Source organism: Aphidius gifuensis, linkage group LG3 (genome assembly GCF_014905175.1).
Source record: "Aphidius gifuensis isolate YNYX2018 linkage group LG3, ASM1490517v1, whole genome shotgun sequence".
Taxonomy (NCBI): Eukaryota; Metazoa; Arthropoda; class Insecta; order Hymenoptera; family Braconidae; genus Aphidius; species Aphidius gifuensis.
This window is the reverse complement of record NC_057790.1, coordinates 2944623-2969530: the sequence shown is the minus strand read 5'-3', so window position 1 is coordinate 2969530 and position 24908 is coordinate 2944623. Positions and strand designations below refer to the sequence as shown.

Below are 24908 nucleotides of genomic sequence, written 5' to 3'. Positions count from 1 at the left end.
ATGATGTGTATTTGGTACTCGCCCAAAAATACACTTTCTCTGTTAGTAAAAATTTTTTGTATAACATTGTGGTGGGTAGTGCATCAAAATAAAAAAATATAAAATACACTGACAATCCGTTGGTCCTGTTGCTTGCAACCAATTACCAAGACACAAACTTAAAATGACGTTGACATGTATATAATATTATAAACACAAACCAGTGTCTACCAAATTTTAGTGGATCAAGTGAAACTGTTAAATTAAAATGTCAAAATGATTACCAATGAATAAACTGTAATTGACACTCTCTTTCAAGATACTTAATAAACTTTTTTTTTTTTTTTTCTTATTCAACAAGAGTCTATATTTTTTATTCTTTATGTATTTTTTATTTATTTATATTCTCCTCTTAAATATTTTTAAAATGAAAATAATTAATTTCTTTTTTATTTTACTTTGTCAAGTGTGTGTGTCTGTTTTTTCCAATCATTTAAATATATTTTACACCCTGTTATTCAATTGAGATACATATTAATGTTTATAAGCAATTTGCGTTGCTATACAAAATCCGACTCACCCATAATCATACGCGACTTTCATATTAACCGCCTAATTGATCCAAGATATCGAGATACAAAGTCACGTTATATATTAACCGTCTTACAAGTGTCCCATTATATATTTTATGACACATGAAATATTTATCACTAAATTTCAAACTGGACAACACTCACACACACACGTACAATATTTAAAATGATTATATTGTTTATTGACTCATGCAACTTTCGACTCATCTATAAAATACGTGAAAAAGAAATAAATAAAAAAAAAATTAAAAAAAAAATCATACACAAATGACATAAGCACACATTAATAATAAATTTTTTTATTATTTTTTTTTATTTTATATAATTTTATCGTTATCATTATGTCTTTCATTTTATGACGAGCTGAAATTTTTTTTTTTTTAATTTTTTTTTTCAGTTGAGTCTATCTACAGTTGTGTGGTTTTTTTTTCTATTTCTTTTTTTAGATTAGATATAAAATATTTTTATACGACCTTAAACACCAATTTAAACAATAGTAAATAAAAAAAAAAAAGTAATTTAAAATGAACAATGAGTTTGTGAAAATAGCACATATTGAAATATAAAAAAAAAAAAGACATACACAAGTCACGTAGCTGAGTTAACATACTGAAACGGAAATACAGATAGTGCAAATCAGTGACGCGAATAGTGAATAAAATAATCTTCATTTTTAACACACAGATACATAAACACACACATGCAAAAAGAAATCTATCAACTTGATAATATACATATATTTTAAAAAATAAATAAAAAAAATATTTATTTATAAATATTATATAAAATATATTCAGCCAATGACATCAATCAATTTTGTTTTTGTCGGATAAAAAAAAAACATAATTATTTATTATTATTTATACTGATAAATATTTGGGAGTTTTAATTTTATTATTTATGCTTTAGTTGATTGATGTTGCTATTGGTTGATGATATTTTATGTATTTATAAAAATATATAATTAAATTTTTTATTTTTAAATTAACTAGTTGATGTTGTTATCATGGCAATCTATTGTTTATTTTTTATTTAAAATATAGAGTTTAATTTTTCAATGACAACAGTGATAACACAAAAATATATTAAGTCACGAAATATATAAATACTGTGTGTGCAAGTATAAATTTATTTCAGTATTCAACTGCTGAAAACTCGAGAGCTGTCATTAATACTGACAGACAATTTTTAGTAATGTAATATTGCAAAAATATTAACAATATTATTAATAATTTTTTTTGGTAGTTATTTATTATTATTTATTTTTAAATTTATTATTTTACAGTATTATAAAATTTTTATGTGTCAGTTATATTATTTTTAAATGGCCTAGTTTTTGTCTATTTCATAAAAAAAAATTATTTACAAAATATATTTATATATTTTTTCAATTTATTGAGTGATGTGTTTACCACTATTTAGAAATTATTATGACACTTTAAAAGAATAAAAAAACGATTACTTTAGAATCTTTAAAAAAAAAAAAATTATGACATCCCTTGGTCATAAAATTCAATGGAGAAAAATGTGACACGACAATGCTTCAGTGTATGCGGAAAAAAAAAATTAAAAAAAATGGAAACAATAAAACATTGAGGTAGACCCCATGACTGGCATCAGTCGACGTCTAGAATTTTTTATAATATAATTTTTTTTTTTTTTTGTTCTTTTAGTATTGTCTTTGGTAGATCTTGAGAAATGATCGAGGTAGTTTAAGTAGGATAAAAGTCAATGTAGCGCGCGGGTATATAATACAAGAGTGAAACTAGGTCCATTGTCGCAGACTGTTGGGGTCAGGTCACCAGCTTCATACACAATCGCTTCCCTTTGCATCGTGACAATAGCGGCGTGAAGTTTCATAACTTCTACTTGAATATATATATATTGTTAAAAAAGGAGAGGGAATATTTTCGAAAGCCGCCCACCCAAGCGAACGAGTTACACGTGACCCGGTTTGTTATTGTCAAATGGGGTCAATCTCCGATAGATACATGATTATTATTGTTATTATTATTGCTGTTATAAAAAAAAAATATATATACACAAGTTGATTTACGTTGTTGATAAATGAATTGTGATTGATGTTAAATTTTGTTTTTTAAATTACAGACTGGTGGAGGTGGCGGTGATGATTCAGATGAGGATACCCAGTGTGCATTGAGTGAAAATTGGACATTTGAAAAAAAAACAAGAAGATGGTCACGTGTTGTTGATATAACACCAAGTCAACAAGAAAGACTTCAGGCAATAGCAGCTGGTAAAATAACATTAGAAGAAGATGTACTTGAAGATCGTCTTGAAGCTGAAGAAGCTGATGATACAATGATTGATAATATAAATATTAGAAATAATCCACAAACAGATGAATTAAGTCCAAGATTTAGAAGATCTGGATCAGAAAGAATACGTGATAGTGCTAAACAAGCATTAGCATTTTTACGTCGTGTTGAATCATTAAAATCACGTCGTAGAAAACGACAAAATCGTGAGGGTGTTGTTATAAGTGGACCACAAGTTGTTGATGTTATGACAATGCAACAAAAAATGAAAGATCTTAATTGTGTTGATGTATCACCAACTGGATTACTAACAATACCATTTGATTTAATACCAGCATCATCATTAAATCGTCCAGTATCACCATTAACATTACCACCATCACCATTTAGTTTAATACATACAAATATGTCAACATCAATAAGTCCATTTGGTGATGATTCATCAAGTTATTGTTCAGATGGCTCACAAGGTGGTGGTCCAGCACCAACACCAACAAAAACAAAATTAAATAGAGCTAAAAGATTTCTTTATCGTAGTAAAGATGATCAAGGTGCACTGAGTGATTCTGAATGTCAACCATCAAGTTGGCGACATAAATATCTTAAAGATACAAATTCAAATAATACAAAATTACTTGATTTTGTTAATATGCAACAACAAAAACAAATGAAACATCAACAACAGCAACAGCAACAACAACAATCAACACCAATAAAAACAACACCAATTAATTCACGTGGTGGTAGTTTAAATCTTGGTAAAGAATCACAACGTTATCGTGATAAATTAATTGATAAAGATGATAAAATAACAACAACAGCATCAACAATAAATGCAACAGCAACAGTAGCAGCAACATTAACAACAACAACATTAAAAAGAGAAGAAAAAATGAGTAAAAGTTTTAAACATATACGTGATAATTCATACAAAGAAATTAAACAATTGGAAAAAGATGTTACAATATATAGAGATAAATCAAGATCAAGAAGCTCTGAGTTAGCTGGTAGCCAAGAGAGTAGTTCAACAATGGCCAGTAGAGATTCTGATCAAGATGATGAATCACCAAGATTAAAAGGTACAGTTGTTAGATGGCATAGTTTTCAAAGAGGCTCATTATATCCAGAAACACTTGATCCACTTTGTCAAAGAGCAATGGCATCAATGTCATGTGGACAATTACTTGTATTACGTAAATTAGCATTATTAAAATTAACAGCATGTATGGAAAGATATTGTCCAACTCATCGTACTGGTTGGAATTGGGAATTACCAAAATTTATAAGAAAAATTAAAACACCAGATTATAAAGATAAAACAGTATTTGGTGTACCATTATTATTATCATTACAACGTACTGGACAAGCATTACCAAAATGTATACAAATTGCATTACGATGGTTACGTGCAAATGCACTTGATCAAGTTGGTATATTTCGTAAAAGTGGTGTTAGATCAAGAATACAAAAATTAAAAGTTATGACTGAAACACAAGGTGATAATATTAATTTTGATGGACAACAAGCATTTGATGTTGCTGATTTAGTTAAACAATATTTTCGTGAATTACCAGAAGCATTATTAACAAATAAATTATCTGAAACATTTACAGCAATATTTCAACATGTACCAATTGAATATAGACCAGATGCTGTACAATGTGTATTACTACTTTTACCAGATGAACATCGTGAAGCACTTGAAACATTACTTGATTTTTTAAATCATGTTGCTAATAATTCACCGTACAATCAAATGACACCATCAAATTTAGCAGTATGTCTTGCACCAAGTTTATTTCATTTTAATCATACTAATTCAAATATTACAAATAGATCAAGTAGTGTATCACCAAGAAGAAGAAAAACAGTTGGAATACCTGATCAACGTGAATTATCAGAAAATAAAGCTGCACATGATTGTCTTCTTTATCTGATTAAAATGCATCGTGAATTATTCATGGTAAAAACAACATATTTAATAATAAAAATTTCTAAATATTTTCATATACATATAAACATGTTTAGAAATTTGTTTTGTTTTTTTATATAATTATTAATTTCTTGTTTTTGTCGTTTTATTAATTACAGGTTTCGTCAGATATGCTAACACAGTGTCACTTTAATTATATGGAAGAAAGTGTACCAGTTGCACTTGAAGAACTTGGATCAGAGATGAAACAAGACTGGCGTGGATATTTACATGCTTGTACATCTGCATTATTAAAAGAAGGACGAGAAAAGTAAGTTGTTATACTAATGTTAATTTAAAAAAATCATATATATATATAAATTTCAATAAACTAATAATTTATTTTTTATTTATTAAATGAATAGAAGCCGAGGTTGGGTATCAGTAAATAATCCAGCAGATACAAGTGTTGATATGGCATATAAAAAAGTTGGTGATGGTCATCCACTTCGTCTATGGCGTGTTACAACTGAAGTTGAAGCACCACCAAATGAATTATTACATCGTGTATTACGTGAAAGACATATATGGGATCCACAACTTTTAAAATACAGAATGGTTAATAAATTGGATGCAAATGCTGAAATATTTCAATATGCCTCAGGCAATATGAGCCCATTACCAGCACGTGATTACTGTATTTTGAGATCTTGGCGTACTGACCTACCCAAGGACGCTTGTGTTATTGTTGAAACATCAGTTGAACATCCAGACGCACCAGTCATGCTGGGCGGTACTCGTGGTATAGTACTTGCATCACGTTATCTCATTGAAAAATGTGGAAGTGGAAAGTCACGAATCATGCATTTGTCCAGAGTCGATACAAAGTATGTCCTTTCTTTTTTTTATTTTACCTTTTTTTATTTTTTATTTTCTCTTATCTTTGTTTTTATTATTATTAATCAATTATTAAAATTAATTAATTTTTTTTTTCTAATTTTCATAGAGGACGAACCCCAGAATGGTACAATAAAAGTTATGGCCATATTGCTGCTCTTCATTTGAGTAAAATACGTAATTCATTTAAACATACTGCTGATGGTCCAGAGAGCAAAGTCTGAGAATGGGCATCCATGCAATGGGCATTATTGCATGGATCTAAAAATACAGATGATATTAATACACCATCATCATCACACTCGTCAGAATCATTTGATCAAGATCTACTGACTGTTCCTCTTACAATTGAGGAATAATTTTAATAAACAATAAGATTTAATCAATAACACGTTTTTTTATTACGTGATATATTTTATATTGTTTTTGGACCAAATATCACTCATCAACTATTTTTTTTTTTTTTTTTTTTGTATTATAGTTTTTTTTGTAATTGATAATAACTTAATAATTAATGGAGGAAGTTTTTTTTTTTTTATTTTTTTTTTTTTTCACCCTTGCACAATAAATTATACAATGGCCAATTGTACGTATATAAAACTACGTATGTTTACTTATTATAAAATCAATTTGATATTTTGAAAAAAAAAAAAAAATTAATTTACTTGAATGTTGTGCTAATTGTCGGAATGCTTGCGGGTCATAGTATTTAATGAAATGAAAAAAAAAAAAATAAATAAGAAACAAATGAAAAACAATTTATAATTGTCGTTTGTTGTTTATTATTAAAAATAATTAACGCGAGTATATGATAGTTTATCTTATTGATGTAAAACATTTATTTTTTATTTTTTGTCTATTTGGAAATGTATGATGTTAATGGTGCACAATGCATTTGTTCAAAATACCTGGAGAAAAATATGGACCATTCTGTTACAGGGTCTCTGATAATTTATATATTGTCACTGTGCATAATAATAAATTATTTATAAATGTATTTGAACAGTAATACTAGTCACTCAATATTTTTTGAGCGCATATAATTGACAAAAACAAAATTTAAAAATAATATAGATTTTTATTACACCATGTTTCATCGTCATTTGATTATTCAAAAACACAAATTAATAATTTAAAAAATTATTATATATTCATGTTAAAGTATATATGATTGTTATAAAAAAAAAGAATTAATATTTTTGTGTCCAAAATTCCAGTAGCTAAAGATAATTATATTAAATAAAAAATTTAAGAAAAATATCAAACGTGACAAAAAAAAATAAAAAAAAACAAATGTCTTCATATTATATTGAGAATATATTGACGTATTCTTGTAATAAGTGTTTCAACAAATGTAAATATGTATATTATTATTATTATATTATAAAATGGATGACGAAAATATATATTCATTAAATAAAAGAAAAAATATCTATATATAAAATAATTTGATGGTTTTTTTTGTTATTTCTGATGGCTAATATTTAGAAGAATAAAATCCTATTGTTTTTATTTGATTATTGGTTAATTTTAATATTAGAAAAATTAGATTTTGTATTATTATTATTTTATAAATATAAAACTCACCATGTTGCAGCATGTTGATTTGATTTAGTGATGAATTTTAAAGTTGTTTACTCGTTTCATTGTCTTTTTTTTATATAAAATTAAAAACACACAAACTCACTGAACTGATAAATTCACTTGACAATTTTTTGAATTAATTGTTCTTGTTTGAATTAAAAAACAAAACTTGTTAAATAAAATTTGTAATCACAGGATTGTTGTCGCAATATTAAAATCAGTTTTTAAATTTTATTTAGAGATAATAAAAGTTGCTGTATTACCATCGACACGAAATATTGAAACCTACTAGATTTATCGTTAATAAATTTATATTTGAAATTTAATTGATAAAAAAATATTATTATTCAAGTAGCAAATAAATAAAAAAAATAAAACACTATATTCCCGGGAAGATTCCAGGAATTGGAGTAATTTTTTTTCTTTTTTTTTTTTTTTTTTCTCGACGTGACGCTATCCAAAATACTCCAAAATCCAAATAATATATTTGTATTTTGTATTGAAAATAATTATTAAGTTATAATTGTTTGAATAAAATGAATTTAATTTTTTATTCATTAAAATAGAAGAATACTCATTATTTTTGGATAAAAAAAATTGAAAAAAAATGTAATACAATGGCATACCCTTTTTTACGCTGCTCAAATTTTAAAATTTTCAACTCGGAATATTTGATAAAATAATAACCGTCAAGCAATGATTTATAGACTAATGTAAAGTACAGAGTTTTGTGAATCGATTGATACCAGATTTAGTATTTGATTGATAAATAATACCGATAATATTTAACTCGAAATTATGAATTGAAATAACCCGGCTTCACCGGCTTCACTATTACATCACTGCCGACCATCTTGGTCAAAAAATTGCTATTAGTTTTGGCGGACCACACATGCGCAATCGGATGTACTAAAAAAAAAAAAGAGTCACTAATTATTGTTAAAAAAAAAAAACAAACAAGCCACTTGAGAGTATGTAGCAGTATGTAGTAAAATACTTGGTACTCTAAAAGGCTACAAGACATAATGAAGATCAAGTGTTAATCTCTGTCATCTTGGTCATCAGTGATGAATCATCTCAATGAAAACACAACGAGTCAACAAGTTATTTTGTCATGAAATTGTCGTGTAATAATCATTATGTTCACATACACTAAAAAAAAAATAACCATCCAAGTGTTTTGATTTGTAAAAATGTAAAATGAACAACTGGGTAAGTTTATTAATCAGTGTTATTTTATTATCTATTACCCTATTCAAGTTATTTACTAAAAAGAAAAAAAAATAAAGTTAAAATTATGATATTCAACCTAGTTATTTTAATCAAAAAGTTTTGATAATTTTATAAAACTTTTACAAGCATTGTCATCTTGACTTATTTACTATCAAAAATTTAATCTATAGACTGGCGAATGGATGAAATATCAACATCATCAACAAACAAAAAATAGTCAAGAATCCTGTATTCCTGTTTTGAAAATTTGATCAATATTCATTGTCTACAAGTTGTCAAGGTAACTAGTTGCTTTCAATTGTTTCTCAGAGTAACAAACTAACATCCATTAAATAACCTTGTATTTTCACGTTGATATAATTATTTTATCAATTAAAATGGTACGTTTGCATATTAAAAAAGGAGACGAAAGTCAATTTTTATATGACACATCAGTTGATGCGCTTGTTGATGATGTCATAAATGACGTTACTTTTATCTACAATGGTAGATTAAAAGTTTCAAGAATTTGCTACGGTAAAAATAATATTAAACATATTAAAATAATTTATTATAAATAAACAAAAGCTAATAATTTTTATAATAATTTTTTTTAAATATTATTTAGAGTTGGAGGAGCTTGGAAAACATGGTACAATGTTGCCACAAGACATGATGGGTTTGACTGATGAACAAGTTGAAGAGCTAAAGCTTAAAGATGAATGGGGTAACAAGTGTAATCCAATGGGTGGATGGACATTTAACAGAGACACAATTGGTAAGCAAAATATAAATTTATAAAAACTATTAAATGCTAATAAATAAGTTGATTTAAATAACAGGTCGAAGAAATGGTCATCAGCCAAGTGAAAAAATGCAACAAGTATTTACAAAAGCTATTGAAGATGCTCGAGCAATGACATCAAAAGTATGTCATCTCTATTTTCAAGTATATTATTTATAAAAAAAATATTATAATTATATTATATTTTTAGAAATTAGTGGCTCAAGAAAAACTTGTTAATTTGAAATTAATCCAAGAAGCATTGGATATACTTCGAGGATCTGTCATGATTGTTTATCCAATGGGTCTTCCACCTCACGATGTCATTCGCCAAGAGTTTGAAAATACCGAGGATTTAAGTGGTACTCAAGCATCGCTAGAAGTAATAATCAATATAATGATCATTGTTAAATGTTAATGAAAAAAAATATAAAACAAATAAATTAATGTCCACGTTTAATTTAATAGGTAATGGATAATCAATTGGCTCAGCTTTGGTTCTCCGGAAAGGAATTATTACGTGGAAAAAAGTTGAAAGACTTTTTGGGTAATAATGAAAAAACAAAAGTTGTTGTTAAACTACAAAAACGAGGATCAGGAAGACCTGGTCGCGAACCCTTGATGACAGAAGATGAACAAAAAAAATTAATGCTGAGTGCTTATCGACGTCAGGAAGAAATGAAGGTAATTTTTTTAAAAATTTCTGTTGCTTCATTTGTTGATAATACCACCTGCGTTATTTACCACCACCACCAAATGAATACCCTCATATTTTACTCGATTGATTAAAATATCTAAAACAAGGAAAATCTATAGTTACTAAAATTAACCAAATGAAAAACAAGTTATAAAATTACGTTTTAATAATCCAATTACACTGGTGCCAATATTTTATCATGACAAGTACAATTTTTTAACGAAATTTAACAAAACAACATCAAGCACTGCCATAGTTTATCGATCCATTTAAATTAAAGCAGTACATTTGTATCGATTGGCCTAGAAACATCCTAACAGTTGAAAATTATCTAGGTTAATTATTATGTCCTTATATCATTGACAATTGCGACCATGATGTTTATACTCTTTCCACATTTTTAATATTTTATTTTTATTGAATTTTAATCCCTTGGATGTTTAGCCAACGTATTTTCAATTATGTAAAATATCTATCCAGTTGATATGAATTTCCATTAGCAGTTGTCCATCAGAGAAGTGTCTAGAATATTTTTTAATTGACATAATTCATGTAGTCGTATGATAATTTATATTGACAAATTTGACGTGTTTATTTATGAAATTTAATCATCATCATAACACAATTAAATGAACTCATAAATAATTTACATTAACTCTTTTTTTTTATTTCTTAATTTAATATAATAATAATAATAATTTTTTAATCAAAAAATTAAATAAGAGTACTAAAAGAAAGTCAATGATTTTTTATGTATTATTATTTTTTTTTTTATTTATACTCAAAATGAAGATGCTAATAGAGAACGTGAGTTGAAGCCATAATATTTAGACATCAGAAAATAAATTTTAAAAAGTCATTGGTGACATCTCTGGAATAAAATATATTGCACCTATTTCAAGACATGATATATTATGCCAGACATGATTTCGATCTATTCTCTTATTTTTTTGTTGTGTTTTTTTTTTCCTTTTGCTATTTTATATATTCCATAAATTTTTTTTTTCAACTCTCATGAGGAATATAAAACTTCAGCTATATCCTTTTTATTAATAAATTTATTTTTCTTGTCATTTCAATTTTACTTGTGGTGATGTTGTTTTATATTAAAAAAGGCCTCAATATATTATCGCATGTGTGTATCTCAATATCGATCTAGACAAAAAAAAAAAATAACACTGACCTTTCAGTCTACAAAATTCATTATGAATTTATTATTTTATTTATAGCCACATTTATCCCTCGAGACTTTATTTACCTTCTTTTATGGAAAATAAATTTTTTTTTAATTCTCTGGGATTTATAATGAAAAATATTTTGAGACAAATTATATTGTTTATTTTTTTATATGTAGATTTACTTTTTGATTATACAAATAATTAAATAAGCAAGCAATTTACATTTTTCAAATACATTTATAATTTTAAATCTATAAAGCTGCTAAAATACACATTTATATTTTTTGAATTTTGCTTTTTTTTATATTACATTAATTTGAATAAATTATTTGTTTATACTCCGTTTATAATTTTTAGTACAATATTGTATATATGGCATTGTTGAAAGTCTTATTTTTTTTATCATCAAAATAGTATTTTGTTTTTTAATTCTATTAGTGATATTAAAAATTGAACGGTTTCATGGACGTATTTTTTTTTGTCACATGGTAAAATGTCAGTTCTTAATTTGTTTAATTTTTTTGTAAACTTTTTTAAATTACTTTTCAAATAACACATTGATTTATCAGTTTAAAATTTATGCCACGAGTTATTTTTAAAAATATTTTTCACATAAAAATAAATAATGAATATTTTATTTAAAAAAAAAATGAATAAATAATATAAAATAATGGAAGAAGGCACAAAGAACATGGTGCATATAAAAATCGTTGAAATTTAATTATTTTCTAACGAAAAAAAAATTGGTGCAATTAGTTGAGTTTATTATTATAGTATTCCTATTAAATAGGCCTTTCTAAATAATATTTTAAATATTATACATGAATATCAGACAATGCGCTTTGAATTTTTACGACTTAATTATTTTATAATAATTAATAATCATATAGTTATACGCTTAGATGAGTATCATAAAATTAATTTCAAGATATATAATTATAAATTCGATGTGTATCAGTATTTTCTTTAATTTTTTTTTTATTTTATCTCAGTGTTAATCTAAAATTTATATTTTAAATAATTAATATATAGTTGCATGTATCATTAAATTTTAATATTATTTTATCTATACAATTATTATTTTTATAATTAAATCTAGCATCAATTCACTCTGTGATTGCAACGTGTTCTGATTTTTTTTTTTTAATTGCAAATAATGCTTTATAAAATCAGATACACGATTCAAATTATGGTACAGTTTAAAATATTTTCAATAAAAGATAGACGAATTATAATTACATGAATATTAGCCATATACACTTGTTTAATTATTATTATTAGACAATAAATATTTTTTTTCATTTTGCAAGTCGTACATTAATGCAAATGAGACGAATTAATTATTATTTTTATGTTGTTTTTACCATGCTACAATTACTTAGAGTACGCTAATAAATTAAAATGACAAAAAATAAATAATACTATTTTTTTATCTTGCATTCTTTTGACACATGAACAAATGAATGATTAAAAATACTTTTTTAATTTATTTTATCGTTCCAATAAATTTGGAAGACAATAATTAAATTAAAAAAAAGAAAAAAAGTTTTTTGTAAAATATTTTGTTTACTTTGATTATTTTCTATATATAAAACAAATTTTTCTAGTATTTCATTAAATAGTTAGAGTCTGAACAATGAGCCAATCGATTCCGGCAATAAGTATGTCAAACAATAATATTATTATTTTAATTTTTTTAGTTTGTTTTTTTATTATTCATAGCAAAGATGCAAAAAAAAAAAAAAAAACCATTCTTTTCTTTTTATATTTTAAAGCTTTGTTGTACCGAGCATAAACTTTGATAGTATTTAATTTATATAATCTCATGATTTTTCTGAGATTAGATGATTAGATAATCAACAGATATTTATGTACTTATTATTAAAATACAATAATAATGAATAAAGTTGATTTGAATTCATAGAAAATATATGAATAATTTAAAATGAATCTTCAGCATCATCAGTATCAATTAATGGCACTTTTTCATAGCCAATTTTATCATTGATGCTCGGTTTAAATGGCTAAAGTGCCAAGCTTCTAATTTCATTTTGATTAGTTACACCACCTGGTGATGCTGATGATGAATTACGTTGCACTAAACCTTCATCTTCACTTTCTTGTGTATCACCATCAGCACAATAACGACATCGCATTTTAGTATCATCACCAACTTGTACTGAACGTGTTATTATTATTAAACTAACCAAACTTATAAAAAATAAACAACTTGGTACTATTGTTGCTATTAATAATTCAGTACGTGTTTTATTTAAATCAAATCTTGCTACGACAAAATATGAATCATTCTGTAATTAAAACAAAATTAAAATTTTATTATTAAATAATTAATTAAATGTTATAAAATTAATTTTAAAAAGCTAATCAGGTCAATCATTTTGATGTTATAATAAATGGTAAATATTTGATGACAAGTTTATTGCATAGCACAACATTTTATCGATTAATCTTTTATGCGAAAATAAAATATCCTGTTTTTTTTTTCATATAATATTATGTCAACAATAATATTATGTTTTTAATAATAAAAAATTTATTATAAACCCCGTTCAATCTTAAATCCATAAATTTAAATTTCAAAAATAATAAATTATTTTTTTTTATTTTACAAATTAATTTATCCACTTTGTTATAAATATTATTAAAATATATTTTATATTTCATTTCCCATTAATCAAAATTTTTTCTGCACAAATGCTTTCTTTTTTTTGTCTTTATTTTGTGTTTATAAATTAACCTTTTTAAATTACTAAATAAATAATAATTTAAATATATAGAAAATAATAAAATACCTTATTATAGAAGCATGGATATCGACTCTGTGCTGTATAATTATCTCCATCTCTTCCATGTGTACCATGAAATTCTATACATTCACCCCTGAGTGTATTAACACAACCCTCGAGATTAATATACAAACGTGATGAATTGTAGATAGTTAGTGAACGTTGAGATGGCAAATATATATTTGTTGGATCAAGTGGTCTTGTTAAACTTTTTTCATACAAACTAAGAAATGTTGTATAATTAATATAGGGTTGTGGCACACCTGTTTCATCTATCAATGATCCATTAACGCAATCCTCAGTTCTAAATTAAATTTCATAAATATTATATATTAAATTTATTGTATTTTAACTCTACATCGACTCATTATTTTTAATTTTATCGGTACTTCATTTGAAACATGAGACTTTAAAAATTGCCATTTAAAAAATAATGATTATTATTTAGTTTATTACTCCATTGAAAAATCATTAAGTATAAATATCACATTCTAAAAATTACAGTGTTATAGACAAACTTACAAACTACCGTAAAATCGATCCAATATAAATAATAAAGTTCCCTTTAGTTTCTACCAAGTTAACTTAATTACTTGAATATTATTATATTTTTAATCAAGTATTTTTTTAAAATAAAATATAATACTATTTAATAATTTTCTAATTATATTTTTACGAGTAATAAATTAAAGTTTATTGAATTTACCTTATTGTATTTCCTATTCTGTTGACAGCAAAACAACTTGTCATGATACTAATGTCTTTTGATTCATCCCATATTTTTTCTGGTTCATTAAGACGTGTACCAAGATAACTTCCATTAGCACGATTAAGTGCAAATGCACGATTACATCTTGCTGTATAAAGATTATCATCTTGCATTAAATAAACATTAACATTACTTGTACTTATATTTGAACAATAACGATCACATTTAAATGGACGTTTTATTTTAGTACAACGTGAATTGTTACATTCAAAAAAACCATTTAATTTTGTATTATCTTTTTCACTGTCAATTATTACACCATCAGCTTTATAATGACACAACATAACTTGACCAATGTCATAACAATGACCAAGACTACAACTCATTACACCAGTCAATGCACCACAAGCACTTCCATTGTTGCAATTGTATTTTTTTGCTGCCAACAAGTTGACCTTTATAAATTTAAAAATGATTTTTTCTTAAAGCAAATTATACCCACATGAACATTATATTTAATTGAAATAAATTTTAAAATAATTTATCTTAAATAAGATGAAAAAAAAAAGGAGAAAATTTACGACCATGATTGTCATGGTAACTCGGAAACTATATTGACTTTTATTTAAATAAAAAATATTTTCTATTAAAATTTTAAAAATAAAATTACCTAGACTATTAAATTTAATATATTAAATATTTGAATTATCAAGCATTATTATTTTATTAATTAATTAATTGAGTAAAAGTAATATTTTTTTAACAAAATATATTATTAAATTTATTAACTTACTTGTGGACATGATATAGTAGATATTTGTGTACAATTTTCTAAAAGAAGATCAGTACCATTACGTCTTGTTGTTGCATAAATTTGTGGACAAAAACCTGATGTTTTAGTTAAACACCATTCACCACAACTTGCCCAATTGCAATTGTTAACTAAAGTTGAATTAGTTGTTTGGCACATTACAGGCTCCGGTTCAAATCCCGCATTAAATGCTCTAAAATAATTTAAATTTAAATTATTTATAAACAATGATAAATATTGTGCTTGAATTATTTAGTTATAAAAATACTCGACGATAATCAATTTCGCATAGGTCGAGAGAATCCTTTGTTGTGCAAATTTACTTATTACCATTATCAATGTTTCGATGCATTAAAGCGTAAATAAATAAAATAAAAAGGTTGATAAAATTGATGAAAATGTCAAGGTTAAATATTTATCTTATGAATAATTTATCTATCAATTAATATTGATAATTTATTTATCAATAAACAATAAATATTTTTATTCATTCAATTTTATTTTGTTATTTATCAAACATATCATGAAAAAAATAATAAAATATTATTATCCCCGGCAATAATAGCTTTTCTTTTTCACATAAAAAATGTATTTAAATTTATAATTTATTGTTGTGTGTTCAATTACCAAATGGAGGTCAACATCTTTCATGTCCTGAATATCAATTGCGTAGCGAAAAAAATAAATAAATAATGACAAAAAAAAAAACAATAAAAAATAAACTCTTTTCCTTTTTTTTACAATAAAAAATATAAGCTGCCTTTTATGAAAATTTATTGGACAATATAATGTCAACCCTTGGGATTTCATCTCATTAGGGGCTTATTCAATTTATCGTAAATAATTGACTTTATAACAACAGATAAATATTATTTTTTTTATTATTCAAGTTGAAAAAATAATTTATATTTTTAAAAATACGTATAAAATTCAATTTTCGTTAAAACATTTCTTTGTTTTTTTTTTTTTGTTTTGTTTATTTATTGTTTAATGAAAATTTCAATCGAATTTTATATAATTTTTTAATGATCTTGTTTGATAAATTACCTGTGTGATGGTATATATATTGCGACGCTCAGGTAAACGAGAGCAACACAACTGACAACCATTGTAAATTGACAAAAACATATGCTTCCACATATTCGTCTATCCTGTTCTGGTACAAGTCTTTTCTTATTATATTTTTGACCCATTTTAACTGATTTTAAATTAACCCTATTATTCACAAACGTTAACTTTTCAAAAGCTAAAAAAAAAAAATTAATATAAACTTTTATTCACGTAAAACTTTATTTTGAATTTTGAAATTTTTATAAATTATTAAATTGTATCAATCAAAGTAATATTAAATTTCTCAAATACATTTACAAAACTGTTATTATTAAAACTCAGATAAAAATTTAGTTTACGAAATTTTGTTGTATATAATTTTTAGGTAAAATTATTATCACAAATATTAAGAGATGTTTTAAAAAATATTATTAAAATTGGTCAGATAATTTAGCTTTAAAAATACTGAACATAATGTGAGCAAAATGTTGTCTATTTTCAAGTTATATATTGTCCTTGAATATTAGAGTTATAAATCTAAAACACTTGTTAAGCAAAAAGTGTTAATTTTACTGGGTCAACTTGTATCACTTTGATGTAGACAAATATTTCACTTATATATCAATTCATTTCCGTCCATCCTGCATTTTAAGGATTCAAATTTTATTTGATACTAATAGTACTATTATTTTAAACAAATTGAAATTGTTGATAAATGTGTTATACACTTATAGACTTCTAGAGGTCTGCTCAACTACTGTCGGTTGTTTGATAATAAACGAAATATCTAGAGCTTGCTAGATAAAATTCTGAGAAATTAGCCAAGAGTTTGTTGAAGTTTGTGCGCATGCAAAAAATGTTTTTTTTTTTATATATGGAAGGGAGTACTGAGCATGCGTTTGTGCTAACATTGAAGAGAAAAAAAAAAAACAGGGTTGGTTTATGGGAAATTGATATATAGGTTCATTAAACCTCTGGCCTCCACTGAAAAAGTAGAACATCTATAGTGATATATTTTAGCATGAAAAAAAAATCCCCTGGGAATATATTTTGGATAAATTTTTTTTTATTGCAAATTTATACAAGGCATAATGCAGAAAAACATGAATTTCATTTGAGCATGCGTGGAGTTTTTTTCACATGAAATTTTGCGTCAATTATTAAAAATTACAAATTCACTTGACCCAGATTTATTTTACAATTGAATATTTTTTTTTTAAATAAATGGAGTATATTATTTACATTTGGCAGAGATTTTAGGCAACAAATAAATCTAGTAGAATAAGTCAATATATTGTCAGCCAATATTTTACTGGTTATGTCAAATGGAGTATTTAAAAAAATTTTTTTTAACTCATGGAATTGTGAAAATGAAAATAGCGATTTATGGTAAACCAATGATATTTATTTTTAAAAAGACAAAAACATAATTAATGACAGAATAGGAAATTGTTTTTTTAAATTAAATGTGGCTATAAAGATTAAAATTGTTTTCATATTGTGGATATGTTTTTTTTTTTTTTTGTTTGTAATTAAAATTTTTTCGTAATAAATGTGAAGAAATTGTTTAAAAAGCCAAATTCAATTTTTTTTTTGTAAATACTTGTAACATCAACAAACCTCATTAGTTATTTACATTTTTTTTTTTTACTGTCAATACGTTTGCGATAATTTACAATTAAAGAACAAATTTATATTAAACATATTTTTATTTATTTATAAATAATTTGAGCGTTAGTTGGTAAAGATTGAGAAAGTAAAAGCTCTGTGTGCTTGAATAAGAATTGAATAAATTATCTGCACAATTTATTTACAGAAAAAAATTATTTATGCAATTTTTTTTTTTGCGTCAAAATTCATCATACATATTTTCCATATATTGTGTTGTCATGTGTATATATTTTTAATGCCCAGAATTTTTATATTCAAATTAAAATATAATTCCTATAATTTTTTAGTTGAATTATTTTTTTTTTTCTGTATTAAGACAATTATTACTATACCTATTTTTGTTTATAAATAAAAATTTTAAAGTCCAATATATTATTTGCCTGATAATTATATTTTTTTTCTATTAGATAATATATTTTTATCGTTATCCATAACTAATGTGCTTTATTTTGCTACAATCCTGTTTTTTAAATTTAATTTTTATATCACGACATCAACTAGACAAATTATTCCAAAACAAATTATCAAAATATTTATAATTAGGCTGTTGATAACATTGACAAACTGATATTAATAATTTAACAATAATCAGATTGTCAGCAACAAATAGAGTCCCAAAAATATCTTTAACATATTAATAAATATTTAAAAAAAAAAAAACATATGTACTTATTAAATAATAAAAAGTGTGCTTTTATTTATTTAAACAATTTATAAAATTAATGTAATAATAGTTTGATTAAAATTAAATATAAATATATCAGAGTTAATAAGTAGCCAAGAATTAGGGACGGAAAAAAGCTTTAAAATTTTGCCAAATACTATACGAAAAGCGTCTTAATTTTTTTTAAATCTAACGTGTTTATTATTCTTCTTTTTTTTTTATCCTACTGTAATGTTTTTTATTTTTTTCTTCCATCGATACGTGGGCCTTGTCATAAAGAGCCAATTTAAGTTTTCACAACCATTCTAGATGTTTTGGACACTGTCATGTATTCCGTGCTAATCATAACGATCTTCCTTTCTTAATATTGTCTTTTTATATCTTCAAAATTCAAAAACTCCGAAAAATAATTGAACAAAATAATTATCAATAATATAATTTAACAATAAATTACATGAAAAGAAGTTCGATATGAAAAAAACGGAGTTACATTTCACGAGTCTCATGTTAATAATGAAAAATTAAAAACAATCATTAATAAAACAAATAAAAAAACAAAACAAAAATTCACTTCAATATTTACATAACTACATTGACAACGTTTTTTTTTTTTTCTTTTTTTTTTCTCAACAATTACGGTTCGTGTACAAAAATCTTAACAATTTATCTTCAAATTTATTCCTATTATTTTGCCATCTTTTTATTCTATCATTAATTTACAGTCTAAATTATCATTAATTATATTTATTCACAGGCAAAATTCTTATACCCTATTTAATATATATTTCTAATTAATTTTTTATCTAATCGCAAACATCATTGTGTTATGCAGGATAGAGAAAAATTTGTGATTTACAATTACTAAGATACAACAGCACCTTGGATCAGTAGAATAAAAAATTGTTTTTTTTTTTTTTTCAATAATTTTAAATTAATTAATTAACCCCTAAATAACTAACGAGGACATCATTAATTGGAAGAGTCTATTTAACATATTTAGAGTCATACTTGTGGTATCTTATACATAAATTATTATTAATTAATTAATCATTGATAATAATTTTCACGTTGAAATATATATTGCAGAATACTGATATTAAATCAAACATTTTAATAGCGTAATTTGTTTATAGTGTAATTTCATTATGTCATTTATATTTTGACTGATAACACAGTCAAATCAGTGTATTAATTACTAATCGATTATTGGTCTCAAAGACACAAATTACATTTGGGCGTTCAGGTTACGTATGTGTCTCGACAGACTTATAAAAAATTTATTAAAAAATCGTTGTTTAATTTTTAATGCAATTATGCGTTAATTGAAATTTATTTTTATTTATTATTATTATTTTTAAATGTACTTCAATTAAATTTTTCAGTTTCTATTGTATCGAAATTAGCAAAGATTAAGCATGTTTTTTTTTATTTTGAATTTATTACTGAAATTTTGAATTTAAATTTGAGTTGGCTATTTTATTTTTTTTTTAATTTGTTTAATTATTATTAATATTGGCCGATTAATTTATTTATATTTGAAACATTAAATATACTAGAATTTTTAGACGTATTATCATCTGGCATCACTCCCGTGCGGGGGGGTGTGCCCGCGGTAACAATCAGTACTCTTCCTCGTCTTCTTCGAATTCGTCTTCCGCAAGAATGCTGAAATAATAATGGTATTTCACTTTATTTAAAATGTGAAATAGTTACTGTTTTAAAATAGCTAAAAAAAGCAGAATCACTCTGACCATATATAAATTTTATTACTGATAAAAAAAAAAAAGAGGATTAATAAAAAATTGTCAGAGTGATTCTTGTTTGTAAAATGATTAAATTCCAGTTGAATAATAAATCATTTAAAATAGTATTGAAATGTTTTTTTATGTATATAGATTTATTATTAAACTGTTATTTAATCTTTTATATTTTATTGATTGAATATTCAGTTTATACTTACTCTTCCTTTGTCGAGTATTTATCGATCAAGCTTCGTCCTTGGTTGCCACAACTCTTTCCCATTGGTGGACAATACCAGTAACAAAGTACAGCAAGTGACACGATGAATAGTGCAATTGGTGTTACCAATGCAAGTATTAAATTCCGTAAATTATCATCCCAAGAATATCTGTATAAATATTTTTGAAAATGAAAAATTAAAAATTCATGTCTGACAATGCTTGACTTGTACTACTGAAATACGTAACATCGTACTAAATTTTAAACCAATGAAACGACATTACAATTTATTTTTTTCGTACAAATTATATTTATAAATTTTTTAATTTATTATTTATTATTTAATATATGGTTTTACCTTGAAACGACAGTTTGTGGATAAGTTCTACTAAAATAACATGGAAAAATAACTCCCAAATTACGATAGCCAAATTTTTTTGAAAATTCTGAACAATTAACTCTTGGTGGATATCCACATCCTTCAGTATTAATAAAAAATTTTGTGTCAGCTACATCCCAAGGAACAGAACCAAGTGGTTTTGTCATAAATTCATCATACGTTAATTTTGAATAATTAACACGAATTTGATGACATCTTGTTGCAGCACTTGTACATCCTTGCAATTATAAAAAGAAAAGAAATTATTAATTAATTATTCATGTTAATTGATTAATTTTTTGAAATTACCTTCTCGACAACTTGCCCAAGAGCAATTTTTTAATCCTTCAGCATAAATATGTTGAGTTGCAACACAAGCAACAGCATTTGGTGAAAAATCAGCAAGTATTGTTGATATTGCTGGTTCAACAACAAATGGAATAAGAAAAAGAAATCCAAATACAGCTAATATTGCTGTCGTGCCAAGACACAATGACGTATAAAATTTTGCTTTTTGTAAAAATGTTAAACCTTCAGCAAGTGGTGTTGGTAGTGTATGTACTTCAGTTATATCATCATCACCAATACTTGACAGTGTATCATCATCTTGTTCACCCATTATTACTGTCGATTTATCGACAGAATCAATAATGGATGATGAACTTTGATCACGCATTGACATTCTATTAATATAACCGAAAGATGAAGACTCGACTCTACGACGAAGTCTTCCTGGGTCATTGACCAATTTATCTTTACGTTTAGACGCCAGGGTAACTAATTTATTTATTTATTTATTTATTTAATTAAACTGCTTTTAAAACTTGCAATTAATTTTTTCACAAATAATTTAATTCTTTATGGCTTCTTAAATTATTTTCATTTACAATTTTTTTTAAATTATCAATCACACTAATTTCATATCAATACAAATCTAATGAAACTTTTTTTTTATGTTTTTTTTTTTTTTTTTTTTTTGAGGTATATGTGCCTCGTTCGTGCCTCTTACAATTTAATTATTTTTTCTAACTAAATTTAATTAATTTATTTTCTTGTGGGGCTAATTTATTCTGTGCTATTTAGCTTTTTTGTTGTTTTATTTTTTATTTATTTTAATACAATGCAAAATTTTGATAAATATGTATTTTAATTTTTATTTATATATATTTTTGCATATGAGAACACTTTTTAAGCGTGAAACATAAATTATTTTACTTAATTATTATTTATATAAATTATATATGTCAAATTGAATTGAATTTTTTATTTTTAAAAAGCGTTGAGACTATATCATAAGCACGTATCGATATCCATTTTCAAAAAAAACAAAAAAAATATACACAACCCAGCCTTTTATAATATTATTAATTTTTGTAATTATTTTTTTTTATTGCAAATGTTTTTTTTTTTTTGTTTTTTACATACCACTAATATTTATTTTTTTAAATTTTTTCCAAATACTTTCAAATTAAATTTTTTCACTCGTTTTTTTTCCTGTAATTTTTTTTTTTTTTTATTCAAAGATTTTTGATAACAATTTATTTAATCACGCTTTCCCCACTTTTTTTTTTTTATTTTTTGCCCCTTTATTCTTATTGTCCCCGCCCGTTTTCTTGCACTTAAATATTTTTTTTTTTAATTTTTAATAGTGCCCACGTAGGGAGAATATCGATTGACGAGCTGGGCTCTCCTCCAAGAGGGGAATGCCTGAAACAAAAAAATAAAAAATAATCATTGATACAATATAAAAAAATAAATAATTAACACCTTGGTGTTCTTGGTGGTGTGGTTGAATAAATGAACAAATAAAAAACCAAATATAAAAATAATATAATCTTACGTGACGGATCTCAAAGTGCCATAACAGAATCACCACCACCATCACCCAAATCACAATTATTTTTATCAATATCAGTTAAAATAGCTTGTCCTTTAAATCTCATTTTAGCATCATCACCAACAACAACAGTACGTTGACAAAGAATTAAAGTTAAACAACTGATAACAAATAGCACACTTGGTACAATAAATGCAATTAAAAATTCTTTCCATGTTGCATCAAGATCAAATCTTGTAACAACAACAGCAGTTTTTTTTTTAGCATAAAAACATGGAAAACGTGCTCTTGCATTATGATCAGAACCATCTCTACCATATGACAATAAAAAATCACGACATTCATCACGTAATGTATTAACACAACCCTCTAAATTAATTAATAAACGACTTTCATTTGCAATAATAAGATCTTGTTCTGGTGGTATAAATAAACCAGTTTTATCCAATGGTTTTGTTTCATATATATTTAAATATGATAAATATGTAAAATTTGTTAAATCAGTTAACATATTTTTTTCAAGTACAGAACCATTAATACAATCAACAGCCTCAACACCAATACTTGAATTAATAATATCATAACATGATGCCATCATAACATCATCACGTTCATCATTCCATATTTCTTTATTACTATCAACATCAATTGCTCTTTCACATTGACTTAAATAAACTTTATCACCACTTAATAATATAACATTTTTATTTCTTGTTGGTATATCAACACATCTACGATCACAATTATATGGTGTACGTATACGTTCACATGTACCACGATTACAATTAAATAAACCATCAATAGCAATACATGTTATTTTACCACGTTTACCAGAACACTTTAATGGTGGATCTGTATCTCTAAATGCACATTCAAATGCATCTGTTATATTAATACATACACCAGCAGTACAATTAAATGTACCAGTTAAATTTTTACATTCATCAGCAATACATTTTGATTTTTTAGCTGCTTCTTGATCAATACCATAACATGTTTTATTTGTTGTATTTGTACAATTACCAAGTAATATTGTTGTACCATTTTTACGTAAATTAACATGTATTTGGGCACATGAACCAGATGTTTTTGATAAACACCATTCACCACAACTACCCCAATCACATGTATCAGCCATAACTGTGCGTATTGTTGTGCACATTACTGGTACTGGTGTTATACCAGATGCAAATGCACGAGTTGATGGCATATAAACAGCAACTGTTAAATAAACCAAGGCAACTGATGATAGTACAACTGTCATCTGACATAAACATATTGTACCACATATACGTCCATCCTGTGGCGGTATCACCAAATCTTCCACCGGCACCTGTTTCCCCATAATGACAATAAATTAATTTGTAAAACCGTTTTCCTTATTTTATCCACTCTTGGTTTTTTTTCAACTTCAACAATCAACTATTATATTTTTTTTATTATTTTTATTATATATTATCACCGTTTTTTATTATTATTATTATTGCTATTGTTGTAATGATAACTTTTAAATTTTTGTTTTATTGGTTTTCGTTTGAATAATGCTTTTTTTATTATGAAAATTATTATTTTTAGAAAAATAATTTAATGTATAATTATGAGGGATTAAACTAGTTGTTTTTTATGTTTTTTTTTTCTTTTTTAATAGACACTTGGTGTCATATTCCAAGAGACACAAACCGGTGTTAACTCAAACGTAGAACCTTCTCAATGATCATGGACATTTTTGCCGCAGATCCAAGTCAAGTTCATTTATTGCAAGCTTATACGCTGGCGCAAACTGCAACCAAAAAATCGAATCAAGTGTTTTTTTTTTTTAAATTTTATTTTATACATGCGCGTACGTTACTAACCAACCCAATATACTGTATGTTGAATGTAACATATATAGGAAGAACAAATGAAA

The 24908-nt window shown here is 25.1% G+C and overlaps 5 protein-coding genes across 10 annotated transcripts in view; 2 read left to right on the top strand and 3 right to left on the bottom strand.

The window, feature by feature from the left end:
* The window catches only part of LOC122851455 (rho GTPase-activating protein 7), a 106852-nt gene extending 100222 nt beyond the window's left edge, over positions 1–6630 (top strand). For all 4 annotated transcript variants that reach the window (XM_044150682.1, XM_044150680.1, XM_044150681.1 and 1 more), the window contains 4 exons: positions 2682–4814; positions 4943–5094; positions 5189–5650; positions 5770–6630. In XM_044150682.1, coding sequence (XP_044006617.1) covers positions 2682–4814; positions 4943–5094; positions 5189–5650; positions 5770–5884 — 2862 coding nt within the window. In that variant the 3' untranslated portion in view covers positions 5885–6630. The remainder of the gene's footprint in view (positions 1–2681; positions 4815–4942; positions 5095–5188; positions 5651–5769) is intronic.
* A 2063-nt stretch (positions 6631–8693) lies between these two features.
* Positions 8694–24908, top strand: part of LOC122851453 (cilia- and flagella-associated protein 298) — a 32345-nt gene continuing 16130 nt past the window's right edge. The window contains exons 1-6 of one of the 2 annotated variants that reach the window (XM_044150679.1): positions 8694–8757; positions 8880–8993; positions 9085–9234; positions 9299–9384; positions 9452–9622; positions 9709–9924. In XM_044150679.1, the coding sequence (XP_044006614.1) occupies positions 9114–9234; positions 9299–9384; positions 9452–9622; positions 9709–9924 (594 nt within the window). In that variant the 5' untranslated portion in view covers positions 8694–8757; positions 8880–8993; positions 9085–9113. Of the gene's footprint in view, positions 8758–8801; positions 8994–9084; positions 9235–9298; positions 9385–9451; positions 9623–9708; positions 9925–24908 lie in introns of those variants that run through there. The other variant, XM_044150678.1, reaches the window with a different exon arrangement.
* On the bottom strand, positions 11253–17265 carry LOC122851449. Its single transcript, XM_044150672.1, has 5 exons — positions 16490–17265; positions 15425–15635; positions 14629–15086; positions 13929–14226; positions 11253–13424 (listed from the first exon to the last, which is right to left on the bottom strand). Exons 1-5 carry the CDS (start codon positions 16633–16635, stop codon positions 13140–13142), a joined length of 1398 nt encoding a protein of 465 aa, XP_044006607.1. The 5' UTR covers positions 16636–17265; the 3' UTR covers positions 11253–13139.
* Positions 18606–22824, bottom strand: LOC122851451 (protein tipE). Of its 2 annotated transcripts, none has more exons than XM_044150676.1 (4): positions 21475–22824; positions 21145–21403; positions 20788–20955; positions 18606–20492 (listed from the first exon to the last, which is right to left on the bottom strand). In XM_044150676.1, exons 1-4 carry the CDS (start codon positions 21845–21847, stop codon positions 20447–20449), a joined length of 846 nt encoding a protein of 281 aa, XP_044006611.1. In that variant the 5' UTR covers positions 21848–22824; the 3' UTR covers positions 18606–20446. The 2 variants fall into 2 exon arrangements, with proteins under 2 accessions (XP_044006611.1, XP_044006610.1); XM_044150675.1 differs by having other exon boundaries at positions 18606–20514; positions 21475–22506.
* Positions 22651–24784, bottom strand: LOC122851450. The gene is made up of 2 exons (XM_044150673.1): positions 23006–24784; positions 22651–22872 (listed from the first exon to the last, which is right to left on the bottom strand). Exon 1 carries the CDS (start codon positions 24345–24347, stop codon positions 23016–23018), a length of 1332 nt encoding a protein of 443 aa, XP_044006608.1. The 5' UTR covers positions 24348–24784; the 3' UTR covers positions 22651–22872; positions 23006–23015.

Bases quoted from the DNA above. Each gene is read 5' to 3' on its own strand.
- LOC122851449 (XM_044150672.1), bottom strand. From the start codon at position 16,635: ATGGGTCAAAAATATAATAAGAAAAGACTTGTACCAGAACAGGATAGA. The intron at 15,087-15,424 runs GTAAGTTAATAA...AAATTTATAAAG, and splicing joins CTACTATATCATGTCCACAA to GTCAACTTGTTGGCAGCAAA. The intron at 14,227-14,628 runs GTAAATTCAATA...AATTTAATTTAG, and splicing joins AGAATAGGAAATACAATAAG to AACTGAGGATTGCGTTAATG.
- LOC122851451 (XM_044150675.1), bottom strand. From the start codon at position 21,847: ATGTCAATGCGTGATCAAAGTTCATCATCCATTATTGATTCTGTCGAT. The intron at 21,404-21,474 runs GTAATTTCAAAA...TATAATTGCAAG, and splicing joins TTGGGCAAGTTGTCGAGAAG to GATGTACAAGTGCTGCAACA. The intron at 20,515-20,787 runs GTAAGTATAAAC...TTTTAAATAAAG, and splicing joins AAATACTCGACAAAGGAAGA to TGAAATACCATTATTATTTC.
- LOC122851450 (XM_044150673.1), bottom strand. From the start codon at position 24,347: ATGGGGAAACAGGTGCCGGTGGAAGATTTGGTGATACCGCCACAGGAT.